A 15,192-nucleotide genomic window follows, 5' to 3' on the forward strand; every position below is an offset into this window, starting at 1 on the left:
GGACCGCCTTGTCCGCCACACGATCGAGTTATTTACTCTGCCGCGCTGTCCAAGGTCCATTCACGCCGCAAGGTATCCATGAACTGACGGAACGTCGAGAGCGAGCCCTTTTCATGGGTGCATGTCACACTCGTCGCAAATGACAAGGGCTCATCGTCTGTACGTCGGTGGGTACGTGGGTCCCAACCAGGCATGCCAGGCGATTTGGGCGTCGTGGAGGCGTTCGAGGAAGCTTTCGTGCCACTCTCACTCACACTCCGGGCCTGTGAGCGGATCGGCAGGATCGTGTACTCCACACGGAATCGCATGGGCTTGCACGATATGACCTGCTGCGTCTTGGGGTCTTGCAGACGCTCCAGCAGGTACACCAACGGACCTTGCTGCGTTAGTGGCAGGCCCATTTGCGCACGTGAGTACGGCGTAGGCACGGCGCCAAGGCGCTGCAGCATCTGCTGGCACGTCTCCGCGGTGAGTGTCAGGTTCTCGACCGACATCAACACGTGCATCTGACGCTTCGGCAACAACCCATAGAACCAGGAGTGCCGAGCGCCGATCGTCGAGGACGTGCCTGCGGTAGTCGTCACCGGCTCCGAGCCGATGGGCGACATGGGCCGCTGCAAGTGCATATTGTCCTTATCGAGGCCAATGATATCGACGCCCAGACCTGCAGGCTCGTCGTCGCGACGCAGCACTTGCAAAAAGCTGCGGCGCTGACGCACATGTGCCTTGCTCTGTGACGTTGTCGAGGCGCCCGACACTGTCCGCGCGCCGTCGGTGGACGTGGGCACGGTGGGCGGCGACGTAGGCTGAATCGACTTGAATCGCGCGCCTTCGAACGTAGGACTCGCCACCGATACGGGGCTGGCCACACTGGTCGGCGCCGTCGACGCGGTCGAGGCGCCGCTGACAGTCCGGCCTGAGCCTGTGGCTGTGCTTGAGACACTGGTCAGGCGAATGGAGGGCGTAGGTACACTGGACGTCGGCAACGGCACAGGCGACGTCGCGACCGGCTTCACCTCCGGCAGGGTCGTCATAGTCTTCAGGGGCTTGGGCGAGAGGCTCACTTCCTTCTTTCGCTCTGCCGAGCCTAGCGACACACTCTGCACACGAGGGCTTGCGTTCATCGCGCTCTGTGGGCGAGGCGTCTGATCGGCACTCAGCGGACGCGTACGGATCGGCGTCTCCTGCACACTTTGGGGGCGAGGCGTCTCCGCCTTGGGCGTCGACGTCGGGCGGCCCAGGCCGACGCCCAACGCCTGTGCCTGCTGCTGTGGCTTGGCCCGTGGCATCAGCTTGGTCGTGTGGCCAATACGCGGGCTCTCCGGCGAGGCTGGCACAGCTGTCGACGCCGCTGGCGCGGCCGGCGCAGGGGCTGTAGCAGGGGCCGGCGGCATTTCGCGGGCTCCTACCGGCTGACGCACTTGCGGCATGCCAGGCACCTGCGCACGGCTCTCGCGGTAGCGCGGGCGAAGACCCAAATCGCTAGCGCGCGGTTTGGGGCTCGGCGACGACATACTGGCGGTGTGTGTCGGCGCCGAGACAACGCGAGGCGAGTCTGTCGCCTGTGGCACCTGGCTGGTGTACTTCGCAAAGGCTGCGTACACAGGCGTGTGCGTCCGATGCAGCGTGTCTTGTGCCTTGATAGGCGTCACGAACAGCGAGTCTTCCGTCGCGTCGTCGAAGCGATCCGACGTGCTGCTTACGGAGCTGAGCGTGAGATCTGCTGGCTGCGTAGGCGCCGCAGGCGCAGGGCGCGTAGGCCGAATCGACGCAGGCAAAATCGACGAGGTGCCCATATCGGTGTCGGTCTTGCGCGGCGACGGGTACTCGAAGTTCAACGTCGGATGAATCGAGTCTAGTGAGTCGAGCTCGTCGGCAATCTCCTGCATAAATGTCCGCATAAGCGAATCATCGTTGCCTTGGCTGCTGCCATTGGACACGATACGCTTGTTGTTCGGCGCCGCTTGCACGGATGGCAGGCGCTGCTTCCATGCGGCAACGGTCGGCGGTGCAGGGACGGGGCGTGTAGACTTGGTGACTGCTTGGCTGTCGATTGCAGGCTTGGTCACGGGCCGAATGCCGATAGGCTCCGCCGTCTTGGTATCCACCTGCGCCTCTTCTGGCTTCGTAGTCTTCGAAAGGGTTGGCATGTCGACCTTCACCGCATGCGCCTCTACTGGCTTCTCCGTCTTCGTCTCCACCGCCCTGACTTGCGCTGGCTTCTCTGTCTCCAATGCCTTGACTGGCACTGGCTTCTCAATCTCTGTCTCGACCGGCTTCTCTGCTTTCGTCTCTGCCTGCTTTGCAGGGCTGAGCATCAATGGATTGGTCTTGATGGCCTTCGCAGCGACAGGCTTGGTCTCTGTCGTCGACGACGTACGCACCGATGCAGGAGATGGCACTTCAATCACCACAGGCAGCGGTAGAGAAGTAGGCGTTGGTACTGATGATGCCCCTGGCTTGGCCACTGGCGCAGTGGTCGTCGGGGTCACAGGCTTGGACACTGGTGCTGCCGTCGTGGGAGCCACAGGCTTGGTAGCAGGCATCGTTGTCTTCGTCTCTGGGAGTACAGGTGAGGACATGCGAGGCGAAGCATTCGTCGGGAAGGCCAGCGACGATGCCTTGATGCTAGGCGACATCGGTCGCGAGACAGGGGCCGCGGCAGGCGAGCCCATCGTAGGCGCATCAGGTGGAATCGGCGACGTGGAGCGCGAATGAGAGGCCGACGACGTGCGTAGCGAGGCCAACGACGTTTTCCGACCGGGGAACGGCATCGAGCTAAAGAGAGCCGAAATACGACGGCCTGGGCCCTTGTGTGCTGACGTCGAGGGTGCCGACGGCTCTGGCGTGCTAGCTGCCGCCTTGACCTGCGCCTCCTTTTCCAACGCCGCACGCTCTTCCGCTGCCTGGCGCGCTGCATCGTCCAAGACCTTTTGCATCGCTGCCTGACGCGCAGCCGCATCACGTGCCATGCGGGCCTCGACAGCTTTGCGGGCCTCGGCCTCGACGGCCAACCGCGTAGCCTCAGCTGCCTTGCGTGCTTGCTCTTCCTTTGCCTTGCGGGCCTGCTCTTCCGCGGCTTTACGAGCCTGCTCCTCCGCAGCCTTGCGGGCCTGTTCCTCTGCAGCCTTACGAGCCTGTTCTTCCGCAGCCTTGAGAGCCAAAAGCTGCTGTGCCTTTTCTTGCTCTAGACGCAGCTGCTCCTTCCGCTCATCCTCGGCGCGCTGCAGCTCGGCACGCAGCGCTGCAGCCTCAGCCTCCTCTCGCGCCTTTTGTGCAGCCATATCCGCAGCAAGAGATTGCTCTGCTTTAGCCACATCTGCACGAATCTTGTCAGCACGAGCTTGCTCGGCACGTGCCTGTTCACGCAAGCGCTCGGTGACTTCGTCCTTCAAAGGCGTAGGCGGCACCATCTCCGGGGTCTTTGTACCAGCGGGCAACGTAGCAGCGGCCCGTGGCGGCGTAGACGTCACATGGGCGGCCGCCGGCGGCTGGTTCGACATGGCCACAGGCGCCGGTGGCTGCTCTTCAAGACGCTCCTTCTCTTCGTGGCCAATGACGAGACCCAGGCTGTTGTTGACCGGCGCTTGCGCCGCCTTCCCCATCACGGCAGGCATGATAGGTGGCGCTTGAGGCGGTTCTGTGCGGTTTCGCTGCAGCTCCAACTGGTCGTCCTCATCGAGATCCTCATCGTCCTCGTCCTCTTCGTCATCACTGCCATGACGGTCTCGGTGAATAACAAGGAGCGAATAAAAGGTCTTTTGCCAATTAGGGCCTGGTTCCAGCAAGCATCGAATGATCCGCTCATGCGAGAGTTCAGGCCACAGCGTGCTCAGGTTACCGAGGATATCTGGATCAATATCGGCCAATTGCACAGGTTCGTTGGCCAGTGTGCTAATCTCCGTCGAGACAGGGTTGTGCGACGAGAGACGGCCGTGATCGGTGAACCACGGGTGGTTGCAAATCTCATGCATCGTGGCACGTTTTTTCGGGTCCGTCTGCAGCATGCGGCTAATCAGATCCTTCACTTCTGGGTCCAGATGCGAGGGCATAGCAAACTTGCCCGAACGCACCTTGCTTAGCAGCATCTGGATGTTGGGGTCATCAAAGGGCAGACGGCCACATAACAACGCAAAAAGAATAATACCACAGCTCCAAATATCACTCGCGGTACCATCGTACGTCTTGCCGCTCACGATTTCCGGACTGGCGTAGTGTGGGCTACCGCAGCTTGTTTCAAGCATCTTCTCAGTGGGCTGCAGCGCCGCCATACCAAAGTCTGCAATCTTCACAACACTGCGACTGCCATCCAGAAGCAGGTTCTCCGGCTTCAAGTCACGATGGCAGATGCTGAACGTATGGCAGTAGTCCACACCAAAGATGACTTGTCGGAAATACATACGCGCCTCGTCAGGTTGCAAGCGTCCACGGGCCACCAAGTAGTCAAACAACTCACCACCAGCGACATATTCCATGACGAGGAACAGCTCCTTGCTCGTTTCGTATACATCCCATAGACCGAGCAGGTTGGGGTGCTCGATCAGTTTCATAATAACAATTTCACGTTCAATACCGAGCGTAAGCTTGTCCTGCTTGGCACTTAGATCCCGCAAGCTCATTCGACTGTTGATGAGCATCTGCTTCGGAATGATCTTCACAGCTGCCTTTTGTTGTGTACGTGAGTGGATAGCAACGCGCACTCGACCCGACGCGCCTTGGCCGATTAGCTTACCGAGCTTCCAAGGGCCAACATTAGGAGGATCATTGTAGTGCCGCTTTTTCTCGCGCTCCAAGCGCGTTGGAGGGCGAGATGCTTCAGCTGGCTGTGGTCGAGCCGCGCTGATGGGAGGCGCAGCACGTACTTCTGGCGAGCGTTGCTGTCCGCGCGCCATCTGCGCCGCCGTAATGGGGGGCTGTAGGGCACGCACCGACTCTCTATTACTGGGCGTGGGCCGCTTGTCAAAGACCGCGGCCACGTCCTTCGTACGCTTGCGCGTCCCCAACGTATTGGTCGCCGCCTGCAATGGGCTGGCGACCGACCGCATAGCAGCGGTGGGCCGCGACACCTTGGGTGGTGCCGATGCCCCAGTCGCAGAGTGCAGTGTCGACATGACGCTCACTCTACCTGCGACGTCGAGGGATAGAAACCGTCGTCAGTCGTAGCGACACGAGCGGAACTCGACGAAAAGGGCTGGTGCACGCCCGCCGCGTCGCACCAAAGTGCCTGCAAGGCAGGCGCGCACTCGACTAATCGTACATGCGATTCGTGGAGGCTGACTGGGTGCATCACCGCTGCCCCCTTGCGCGTGTCATGCACGAGGGGTTGCATTGCCACGTGCGACAGGAATGACACAGCACTATTCTGCACAACATCTTACCGGATTGGGTCGAAATCTATAACAGCAAATCATGCAAGCTATGATGTCGGTGCTGGATGCGTGGGCAAGAAATTCTGCAGGTAAGTCAGGAATATGCAGGCACAAGATACATACGCCCACAATCATAGTAGGTACCTACAGAGTGTTAGCCATCGACAGGGTCTCGCGTGCATACGTACATTCCATTTGTCTCGGCGAATCGTAAAGCTAAAGCAGCAGGATATACAGGCAGGTTCCTTGGCCCGTGCCTTGACCTCCAGCGGATCGGCTGGCGGTTTTGTTGCTGTTGTCGTCATGCTTTCTTTCGAAGTCATATCTGGCTGGTTCGTCGCATCCTGGTCTAAAGGATCGTTGGAACCTTCCTTTTGGGCGTCACTAGGCTCCGTCTTTTTCTCAGAATGGGCCGTGTTCATAGCACTAGCCAGAGCTTGGTTATTGGTCCGTAGTTTGCACATAGTCAGCACGGCCTTTTGGCTTGGATCGAAGGACACGGAGCCGTACTTCTCCCAGTAGTTCACCGCACTCTCCTCAGCCATCAACTCATATATACACACACGCCCATCTCGCAGCGATTCAATGGGAATGCCGACAAGCTCAGCAAACTCTTTGTTGCCTTTGTAAATTTCTCCTGTACGTCGCCATAGGCATGCAGGGATCCCTTGAATCGAAAATACACGATCATAGTTTAGTAACAGGCGTTCAAACGATTCTTCAATGTACATCAAGTCAAAGCTCGTGAGATTTTTGGCGAGCGCACTGAATACTGGTTGGAATACGGTCAATGGCTTCAGAATACGGCGCCGTGAGGACGCGGATACATTCTTCTCCATCCACTGATTCAAGCGTGCGTAGCCATGCACATGGTTGTACGGCCGCAACAAACCAGCTTCCCATTTCGCTTGAATCACCTTATGGAGACGCTCATCTCGACTTCCATCGGATTGGTCGGCTGCTGTAAGCAGGAAGCGCTCTGTTTTCGTTGCGGTTTTACTGATATAAGGCGGGTACAAGGCGGAACGTTGTCCTTGGCTGGACTGTTGTTCCAAGCTTGTACCAATGCAGGGAGTGGATGCAGCCATCACCTCTGACGTGTCTTGTGCTTCATTGGATCCCTCTTTGATTCCAGCCACATCACTCAATGTCCGTCGGTGAGGACGCATCATAGGGCTGTAGTTGCCCGTCCTCACGGATGTAGAAGGTAAGAAACCCAGCGTAGGGTCATGGGTGAACGAAGCGGAACTTGGATCCATTGTATCACCTACCATGGATGGTGGCGTATCCAGCAAGCTGTTGGTCGATGGGCGTTGGAACAGTGACATGGGCCCCGACATGTTGTTGTCTGATGGCTGCTGGAACGAGGTGACGTCATCCGTCTGGCTCACGCCATGATCATCCAGCGACTCAAGGAACTCACTAAGTAGGTTGAGTTCGCTGCCACCACCGGCGTCACCCGTATGATGCATTGACCCGCCCAGTCCCAACCATGCCGTATTGCCGAGCTGCGTGCCCAATACCGATGGGCCTTTCTCTCCTTCCTGGCGCATAGCCGAGGGACGCATCGCAAAGGAAGGGTCTGTGAACATTGACTGCGATGAAGGGTTGTTGAAGGAGTGCAGTGATACCGTCTCTGCACTGCTCGGTGCGCTCGAAGAAATGCTCTGAAGCTGGCGCAGTAGTGGCATAGCTGGATCCAGCTCGCGCTTTGACTTCGGCGACGATGCCAAAGATGCATCCGAATGTGAGCTAGAGAAGTTGACATCGAAAGGAGGTATACCTGCAGACTCAAAGTTGGACGAGGTCATAGGATGCCCTGCCAGAGAGTCTGCATGGAAGGAAGGCCGATGTACATTGGACATGCTATGCTCTAATGCCATAAGGCTAGGGCTAGTGGCATTGGTACTGAGGTCATGCCTCATAACCGTAGGATTGGTCTGCATCCCATTGACACCTATCATGGGTGGGGCTGCCAGCATTGCGTTGGGTTGTTGCGTCACAGTGGCATTCGCCACTTGCTTACGTGCGTTTCGATTCCGTGCGGAGCCTGCGTTGGGCGGTGTCACTTCGTTTCGGCACAAGTGGCCAATATCACGCTTGATACTACATTTGTAAGTGAGCTGGGAACGTACCAACGCTGACACGGCCGATTTTCATCACAAGTCATATGGCTTCGACGGCAGTAAATGCAAGCCATATTGACCTTGCGACGCGTCGTTTGTTTTTTCTTGGGCGGCTGCGGTGTCCCCTCTGTGTTTTCTTTTACATCCATATTTTTTTCATCACTTTTTTCCAGGGATGAACCTGGACGCGTGGTTGCTTCGCGTTTGACCGCTCTAGGCATGGCAATGCCCTTGAGCGTATGCAATCGGCGATCGAGATGGAGGAGGGTGGGGAAAAGGATGTAGCGCGTGGCGCCACGTGCAACTATGCTGCGGCAGGGGGCTGCTCGGGCGAACTTCTGGTGTCGAAAAATCAAATATTGGATATGAGATTTTTTTTTTTCTGTAACTTCGAGCCGTTTCGTATAGGTTTGCGACGTGTTCCTAGTCCCTTGCCTTTGTGTTGTATACCGTGCTATCGGTTGCTGCGTGAAGAGTTTGATCCCTGTCTGCCCAAGCTATGATTCCAACGACTGCGGGATACGATGCGCGCGCCCTGACGCCGCCGCCTGACAACATGGACGAGGTGGTAAGCACGCCTGTGCTCAAGTCCATCTTGGGACACGAGGTGTACCGTGGCTCCACGACTCAGCAGTTCAAGTCTGCCTTGAGCGATATTGATGTGGATGCATGCGAGGCCGATGGTGAGAACGCCTTTTTTGTCGCTGATTTGGCCGAGGTGTATCGCCAGTACATTCGGTGGCGTCGTGAGCTGCCGCAGATCATTCCCTTCTACGCTGTAAAGTGCAACCCTGAGCCCATGGTACTGCATCTACTGGCTGGCTTGGGCCTTGGCTTTGACTGTGCATCGAATGGTGAGATCCAAACGGTGCTGGATATGGGTGTTTCGCCGAAACGCATTATTTACGCGAACCCTTGCAAGGCCTCTTCTTTCGTGCGTCGCTCCAAGGCGCAAGATGTGATGCTGACCACGTTTGACAACATGGACGAGTTGTACAAGATGAAGAAATTCCATCCCGACTGCAAGTTGGTGATTCGTATTCTTACCGACGACTCGAAGAGCGTGTGCCAGCTGGGCATCAAGTTCGGCGCACCTCTGCAAAATGTGCCAGCCCTGCTGGCCAAGGCTCGCGAGCTTGAACTGGATGTCGTAGGAGTAAGTTTCCATGTGGGATCAGGCTGCTACGACCCGGAGGCTTATCGTGATGCACTGGACCGCGCTCGTCAGGCCTTTGATATGGGCCGTGACCATGGCTATACGTTTGATTTGCTCGATATTGGCGGCGGGTTTGAGCATGACAACTTTGAAGCGATTGCCAAGGTCGTGCGCTCGTCCCTTGTGCAGTACTTCCCTGATGAGGCCTTTGCGCCTGGCGGCACACGTATGACCGGTCTCCCGAATGGCCTGCGCATCATTGCTGAGCCTGGTCGCTACTTTGTCTTCCGTGCTTTCTCGTTGGCGACCAACATTATTGCGCGTCGTCTTAGCGCAGAGGCTGAGGCGGAGGAAGAAATGAGCGATGCCAAGCCCTTGGCAATGTACTACCAAAACGATGGCACGTACGGTGCCTTTAACTGCATTGTCTTCGATCACCAGCATGTACATCCGAAGGTGCTCTCCATGCAACGCGAGTTTATGTACCGCCCAGACTTGGAGGCGCCTGGTGTGGAGTCGTCCAAGGCGCTGCGGCCCTGCAGTGTATGGGGCCCGACGTGTGACAGCATGGACTGTATTTTGAAGCTGACGCACCTCCCTAAGGGCCTTGACGTGGGCGACTGGCTTGTCTACGAAAACATGGGCGCTTACACGCTGTGTGCAGCTTCGACATTTAACGGCTTGGCTACGGCGCAGGTGCGGTACACGATCGGATGCGACGCAATCGAGCAGGACGGAGCACCGGGGGCGGTGCTGCGCGTTCTCTCGGCTCTGGCGCACGATGCCTAAAATGAATGCAATGCTTGGTAATGATCACATGTAGTTATGATGGTCCTGTTATATAGATGTATTACTAGTTTACCAGACAATATGGAAAGTACAGCCACTATGGTCGAACGACACCTACTAGCGGCGTCGACGCTTGGTCCCGATTTTGTTGATATTAATCAGGTCTGATTCAATCTCAATGTCCTTCGCAGAGGTGAGCTGCGCTAGGCACTTTGCCGTATCCCACCGCAAACGGCCACCACCTGAGGAAAGAAGTGGAGTACTGGTATCCTCGTCGTCCCCTGAACGTTCCGAGCCATTGGCAGCACTGACCTTGGCAGCAGCGCCTTTCTTCTTGTTCTTACTCGCGGCAACATTTGTGTTCACATTGACACCGGCCAGCAGCGACGTTTGCGAGGCTAGCGTTGCTTGCAGTGGCAGGGCCGTCGTAGTACCGTCGGCCGATTTACATAGAAGCATACCATCTTCACCCTCTGCACTAGCGGCAGCGATCGTCACAGCGACTTCCAGCTCGGACCAGCCAAGCAGGTAGGCCACCGCTTGAGTAATGCCTTGACGCCCACCTGTCATTGCATCGTCGTCGTCTAGCAGCCTGCTTAAACGCGTCGCCGGAGCATTGACACTCGCGCTCTTGTTGCGCAGTTGGCGTGTGGACTGCCGCTGCGTCGATTCCAGTAAAAAGTCAGAGGCAAAGTCGCCACCATCTCGTTCCTCACGTAGCCGGCGCTTTCGCTCTTCAATCACCGCTAGCAGCTTATCACGCGTGCTCCGTTTTGCAAGACGTGCCTCGTCTTCCACTTTGCCCCGCTCTGCCTGGTACAAGTGATGGCTGCGTTCCAGCAGGAAGGCATGGTATAATGAGTTGGCACGAAGGGTAGCTGTGCGATTTACGGCCTTATCGGCCACCTCCATAGCGTATTCACGGACCATCGACGGGCGCATCATCAGCGCTTGGTACGTCGATGCAAGGCCCATGTATGTCTCCTGGTAGATTGTGTCGCGGTTTTCCATATCATCCCAATGCGTCCGCTCCAATCGCTCCAAAATTTCCTTGCGTTTGCGATCACGTTTGGACGACACAGGTTCGGCCATACTGGGCGGGCCGCGCTTGGACGACGTGCGATGCGACGACGTGGGGCCACGTCGAGCCGGCATCATAGGCCCACCATGATGCATCGGCATCATCTCGGGCATGCCACCATGGCCCATAGGGAGGGACATACCCATCTCCATGGGCATCATCGCATCCTCCGGCATGGGCGGCGGGGGTCGATGCAGGTCCGGACCGTTGTGCATGGCCATGTACTCCATCGGCTCATGTGCGTATCGCATATGCGGTGGCGATGCCGGATGCATCGGCATCTCCGGCATTCTGTTGTGGTACGCACCATGCGCTTCCGCCATACCATGCGGCGGTGGGCCATAGTACGACGATTCTGGCGGCATATTCATGGGCGGCGCATTGTAATAGTAGCCTGGGCCGCCTTCCGATGCCGGAGGCAGCGGTGGCCGGTAATCTGAGAGACATAAGCATGGGTGCTCCTTCACTGAGGTACGTACCTGCCTCGTACGGCATCATCGTCCGACGGAGCGCGTTGCTTCGTTGAGCCCTGTCGACTTGCAGCAGCGAGGGCCGCGGCACCTGCATTCAAAAGCGGAGGTCCATCCTTCGGCCGAAAATGCCATCGGGTCCGCCTCTGGTCGTCGTCGTCGCGCTCGTCGCTCGTGCATCGTTCGCTCTCCTTTCTGTGCGCTGTTCCCAGTATGTTTGCGACGAAGGTGGCACGCTACATCCCTACGGCCGTCCGTGCCAACGCCACGCAGTTCTTGCGCACGAAGCGTACGACCAACCTGGCCGGCCTCGAGATTCACCCGGACCCGCTGCCGGAGCTTGTGTCGACCTATACCCAGACGCTCAAGGTGCTCCAGGCCCTGCCGGCCTCGGCTGTGTTCCGCCAGTCCTCTGAGGCTGTGACGCAGCAGCGTCTTGATATCGTGCGTGCTGCTATGACCGATGTTTCGCGCCAGAACGCACACGCCTCGGAGGCTGCTATCGACAAGGTCGTCGCGGAGATTGATGGTGGTGTTATTGAAGAAATTCTGGACCAGGCACACGACGAATTCCATCTGGCTACGAAGATGATTGACTGGAAGCCGTATGTATTCGCTTGTTGACTAACGTATCAGGCATGAGCCTCTGCAGGTGCCGGCGCCCCCCGGTCAATGGAAGGGCTTCAGCATGAAGGAAGCTGCTGGCGAAGGTGAACACTAGAAACCATGCCTCCATCGTAGATGATATAGGCTCTGATGCCATGCCCCTTTTGCCCATGCTACCGTGGTTCTGTGATGACGCCGCCTTCGTAACATGGGTCTAGCAGGTCTTTAAAAAATCGCGAGGGCCGCGCTGGTGTTCTACTCCACGTGCTCCTAGCGCTGCGCGACGGCCTGTGTCACACGCCGCCATACCGCCATGACGCGACACTCTAAGCAAAATACGGCATTAGGTCACTTTACCTATGCAGAGTATCAGTATGTGCCAAGCATCTCACAATAGAATGCTTAAAGACCGTTGGGGTTCGCAGAGTATGCGTCTCTCGCAAGAAAATGTGCGTGCCTTTAATGCATGCTACTTGTGTCTGCAGACAGCACAACGGCCTGTCAGCTGTATGGAAGGGCACTTGTACTGCAAGGTGGGTTGGCCTATGTACTTACGCAGGAATGCATCTTGACCGATCTCGTCAAGCAAAAGGCGCAACTGGCTTCCCATGCCCAGCGTCGTGCTGAACTTCTGCGGAAGCGCTCCGAGAAAGAAGCAGAGACTAAAGCCACAGAAGCGGCGGACAAAATTGCACAATTTGAGCAAGGGTCTGCTATTATGCCCAAGAAGCGCAAGGTAGAGAATGATCAGGATACTGCATCATCTAAGAAGCGCACGTCGGACGACAGTCATGTGTCGAAGGCAGCGACGATGCCTGCTTTTTGGCTGCCTAGTATGGCACCTGAGTACGAGCAAGATGACGAAGCCCTGTTGGAAGAGGATCGGGCATCAATCACGCTATGTACGGCCAGTGCTTCACATCCTCACAAGCTTTTATCAAAGCAGCTTGTGGACGTGCACTTTAGCGAGCGCACTGTACAGAATGATAAGCAAGTGTATTGCCCTTGCTGTAAAAAAGAGTGTTCGCGTGTGTCGCAGACGTTCGGTACGTTGATCTACCTCACTTATTTCCAGTCTTGCGTCGATGTGGACATGTGCTTTGTGCACCCTGCACCAAGACGTTGATTCAAGGTCCCTTGGCCAAAGAAGAGCCCACGGCCTGTCCGGACTGCAGCATGGCTGTAAAGAAAGAGCGTGATGTCATCTCCCTTGTGCGTGAAGGCACAGGGTTTGCAGGCGGTGGCACAGCCGAGGCCAAGTCCAAGGGTATTGCTTTCCAGGGCTAAGTTATTTACCTACGACCGCGACGGAGGAACGTGGTAAGCAATACACCCGTCACGGTAACTACGCCGCCTAGCAGAGCCATCCCAATATACCCCTCTACTAATTAGCACATCCTTTCGTACATACCTTTAGCAATACCCTGATCGATCAGGGCATTGAGGCTTTGAGCCTGCTGGTTTTTCGGTTCACGTTCCAACAGAAGGGCTTGCGCGTCAGCAGCACGCTATATACACACCGTTGAATCGCTTGGCCTCATCAAAATTCGAGAGCTTGTAATGGCCCAGTGCCAAGTAGTACAGGCACTCACGCCGCCGAGGTGGATCAGTACGATAAATGTCTACCATTAGCATGATTGTCACATACCTGTCAGTAGCGCCACACCTTGCAGCATTTGTGGACGGCTGGTGCTCTTGATCAAGGCCCAGGCGTAGTTGAACTTGGTCTGTGTCGTAATGTGACCTGACGCCGCTTCTGTCTCGTACTGGTCATGAAGGACCTGCAGTTCCGCTGGCGATAACGATGTCTGTGCGTCCACCACGTACGGCAATGTCATGTTCAAAAAGTGCGTGGCGTGGCGTGGCGTGTCGTTCTCCACTAGGAGGGCGTGACTTCCAGGCTTGTTTTCGCCTGCTTGTGGAGGTGTCACCCACGTGGAAGGTGCGTGGTGGCGGGCAAGGAGTCGCATGGGAGCGACGATACGCTCTTTCTAAGAGACATGTCGACGTCTGACACAGCTTCACCATGGCACGGTGAGCTCCGTGTACAGATCGTTGAGCCAAGGAAGGAGTCTCCTAGGTCTACGCATGTCCCAGAGGAGGAGGTACCTTCAACAAGTGGGCGGTCGAATACATTCGTTTCCTATGGCGTTCGAGCCGAGACGACGTTACCCCACTTTGCCTCCTCCTACATGGTCACCCGCAAACGGTTCCAGGACTTTGTGTTCCTGCGCAATGCGCTTATCAAAGACTTTCCTGCATGTGTCGTACCCCCGCTTCCAGACAAGCATCGTATGGGTACGTTGTGCCATGCTGACAACAGGTTACTTGACGGGCGAACGGTTCAGTCCCGAGTTCATTCAGCGCCGAAGTATGGAGCTACAACTATTTCTTGAGCGCGTATGCCGGCATCCTGTCCTGCAACGTGCACAGATCTTGCAGCACTTCTTGGAGTCTAGTGAATGGCACATTGACATGCACAAACGCACAGGCGATGCAATCGTCTCTACTTCCGTCTCGGAGACGTCACTTCCGCCGTCAGTGCCACATGGACTGCTCGATTCTATGGGAGACATGCTTGTGAACGCGTTCACGCGCGTTCGAAAGCCTGACCCCAAGTCGTCGGAGATCCAAGCGGCGCTGCAGTCGGAAGAGGAAACCATTGGACACTTGGAGCGGCTGCTCTTGCGCAACCGTACACACACATCTGGTACGTATTCCGGTTCCGTTCTGGTTATACCGGCATTTATGCATAAGATCCCGATGACTCATGCCAACGTGAAGTGGCCGCGTTTGACGAATTGTACGCGACACATATTGGTGCTTCTTCTGAAGATTTGTCCACGGATTATCGAGATTTGTCTACATCACTTGAACAGCTGGCTGTGCTGGAAAGCGGCATGGCGAAGGCTTTGCAGGGTACGGCTCATGCCCTCAGCGAGTTTGCCGAGTTGGAAACGCGTTTCACGACACGCGCCACCGATGATTTCCTTACCTACTTGCATGCACGTCACGGGTTTGTGCAAACGCACAAGGCTCTGCTGAAACAGCAAGATGCCAAGCAGTTGGACTTTGAGGGGCTCACCGACTACCTCCATGCGGCGATCACCGAACGAGAGCGCTTGGCCGGTCTGGGTGCGAACGCAGGCACGCCTGCTTTTGGGACTGTACGTGGGACTGGCTTGCGCGGTTATATGCGCTCAGCCGTAGATCGTGTGTGGGGCGTGGATGAAGAGCAAGCACGTATTGAGCGTATGGAGCGATTGGATGATCGTATTGCTGAGCTCCGTGACGCTGTGACCACGTCTCACAAGCATGCACAGGCGTTTGGCTCGCATGTGGAGCAGGAGCACCACATCTTTGATCTGGGCCGACGTCGTGAAGTGGCGCATATGTTGACCACGTATATTGATGGCCACATGGAGATGTACGAGCAGGGCATCTCTATATGGGACGATCTCATTGCGACCCTCGAAACGGCGCCTGCCGCCCCGTCTTCTGCGGGGCAGGAGGCCGATGACTCACGTGGGTCGTCGACGATACCTTTGTAGCATACATATGTACTCATGAGACACGATTCTTTCATCTTGTGATC

The 15,192-nt window shown here is 56.7% G+C and overlaps 8 protein-coding genes across 8 annotated transcripts; 4 read left to right on the forward strand and 4 right to left on the reverse strand.

Moving 5' to 3' along the window:
• Positions 1–32: 32 nt before the first annotated feature.
• Positions 33–5,111, reverse strand: Malapachy_0631 (serine threonine-protein kinase; the record flags this gene model as incomplete). Its single annotated transcript, XM_018135147.1, has 1 exon — positions 33–5,111. The coding sequence occupies one exon, from the start codon at positions 5,109–5,111 to the stop codon at positions 33–35; it is 5,079 nt and encodes a 1,692-aa protein (XP_017992325.1).
• A 305-nt stretch (positions 5,112–5,416) lies between these two features.
• Positions 5,417–7,569, reverse strand: Malapachy_0632 (rds2-regulator of drug sensitivity; the record flags this gene model as incomplete). Its single annotated transcript, XM_018135148.1, has 4 exons — positions 5,417–5,452; positions 5,493–5,513; positions 5,558–7,475; positions 7,505–7,569. The coding sequence occupies 4 exons, from the start codon at positions 7,567–7,569 to the stop codon at positions 5,417–5,419; spliced, it is 2,040 nt and encodes a 679-aa protein (XP_017992322.1).
• Positions 7,570–7,994: 425 nt separating this feature from the next.
• Malapachy_0618 (ornithine decarboxylase) lies at positions 7,995–9,440 on the forward strand (the record flags this gene model as incomplete). The annotated part of the gene is made up of 1 exon (XM_018135134.1): positions 7,995–9,440. One exon carries the CDS (start codon positions 7,995–7,997, stop codon positions 9,438–9,440), a length of 1,446 nt encoding a protein of 481 aa, XP_017992166.1.
• Positions 9,441–9,557: 117 nt separating this feature from the next.
• Malapachy_0654 (hypothetical protein) lies at positions 9,558–11,019 on the reverse strand (the record flags this gene model as incomplete). Its single annotated transcript, XM_018135169.1, has 2 exons — positions 9,558–10,957; positions 11,001–11,019. 2 exons carry the CDS (start codon positions 11,017–11,019, stop codon positions 9,558–9,560), a joined length of 1,419 nt encoding a protein of 472 aa, XP_017992266.1.
• Positions 11,020–11,204: 185 nt separating this feature from the next.
• On the forward strand, positions 11,205–11,712 carry Malapachy_0626 (nadh2 dehydrogenase; the record flags this gene model as incomplete). Its single annotated transcript, XM_018135142.1, has 2 exons — positions 11,205–11,596; positions 11,628–11,712. 2 exons carry the CDS (start codon positions 11,205–11,207, stop codon positions 11,710–11,712), a joined length of 477 nt encoding a protein of 158 aa, XP_017992375.1.
• Positions 11,713–11,910: 198 nt separating this feature from the next.
• Malapachy_0625 (hypothetical protein) lies at positions 11,911–12,884 on the forward strand (the record flags this gene model as incomplete). The annotated part of the gene is made up of 4 exons (XM_018135141.1): positions 11,911–11,969; positions 11,995–12,130; positions 12,157–12,643; positions 12,673–12,884. The coding sequence occupies 4 exons, from the start codon at positions 11,911–11,913 to the stop codon at positions 12,882–12,884; spliced, it is 894 nt and encodes a 297-aa protein (XP_017992372.1).
• Positions 12,885–12,889: 5 nt separating this feature from the next.
• On the reverse strand, positions 12,890–13,435 carry Malapachy_0658 (mitochondrial fission 1 protein; the record flags this gene model as incomplete). Its single annotated transcript, XM_018135173.1, has 4 exons — positions 12,890–12,978; positions 13,009–13,086; positions 13,118–13,219; positions 13,246–13,435. 4 exons carry the CDS (start codon positions 13,433–13,435, stop codon positions 12,890–12,892), a joined length of 459 nt encoding a protein of 152 aa, XP_017992270.1.
• A 162-nt stretch (positions 13,436–13,597) lies between these two features.
• Positions 13,598–15,148, forward strand: Malapachy_0623 (lipid binding protein; the record flags this gene model as incomplete). The annotated part of the gene is made up of 3 exons (XM_018135139.1): positions 13,598–13,895; positions 13,921–14,307; positions 14,355–15,148. 3 exons carry the CDS (start codon positions 13,598–13,600, stop codon positions 15,146–15,148), a joined length of 1,479 nt encoding a protein of 492 aa, XP_017992370.1.
• Between the last annotated feature and the right edge of the window lie 44 nt (positions 15,149–15,192).

This window comes from Malassezia pachydermatis (assembly GCF_001278385.1).
Source record: "Malassezia pachydermatis strain CBS 1879 chromosome Unknown scaffold3, whole genome shotgun sequence".
NCBI classification, from domain to species: domain Eukaryota; kingdom Fungi; phylum Basidiomycota; class Malasseziomycetes; order Malasseziales; family Malasseziaceae; genus Malassezia; species Malassezia pachydermatis.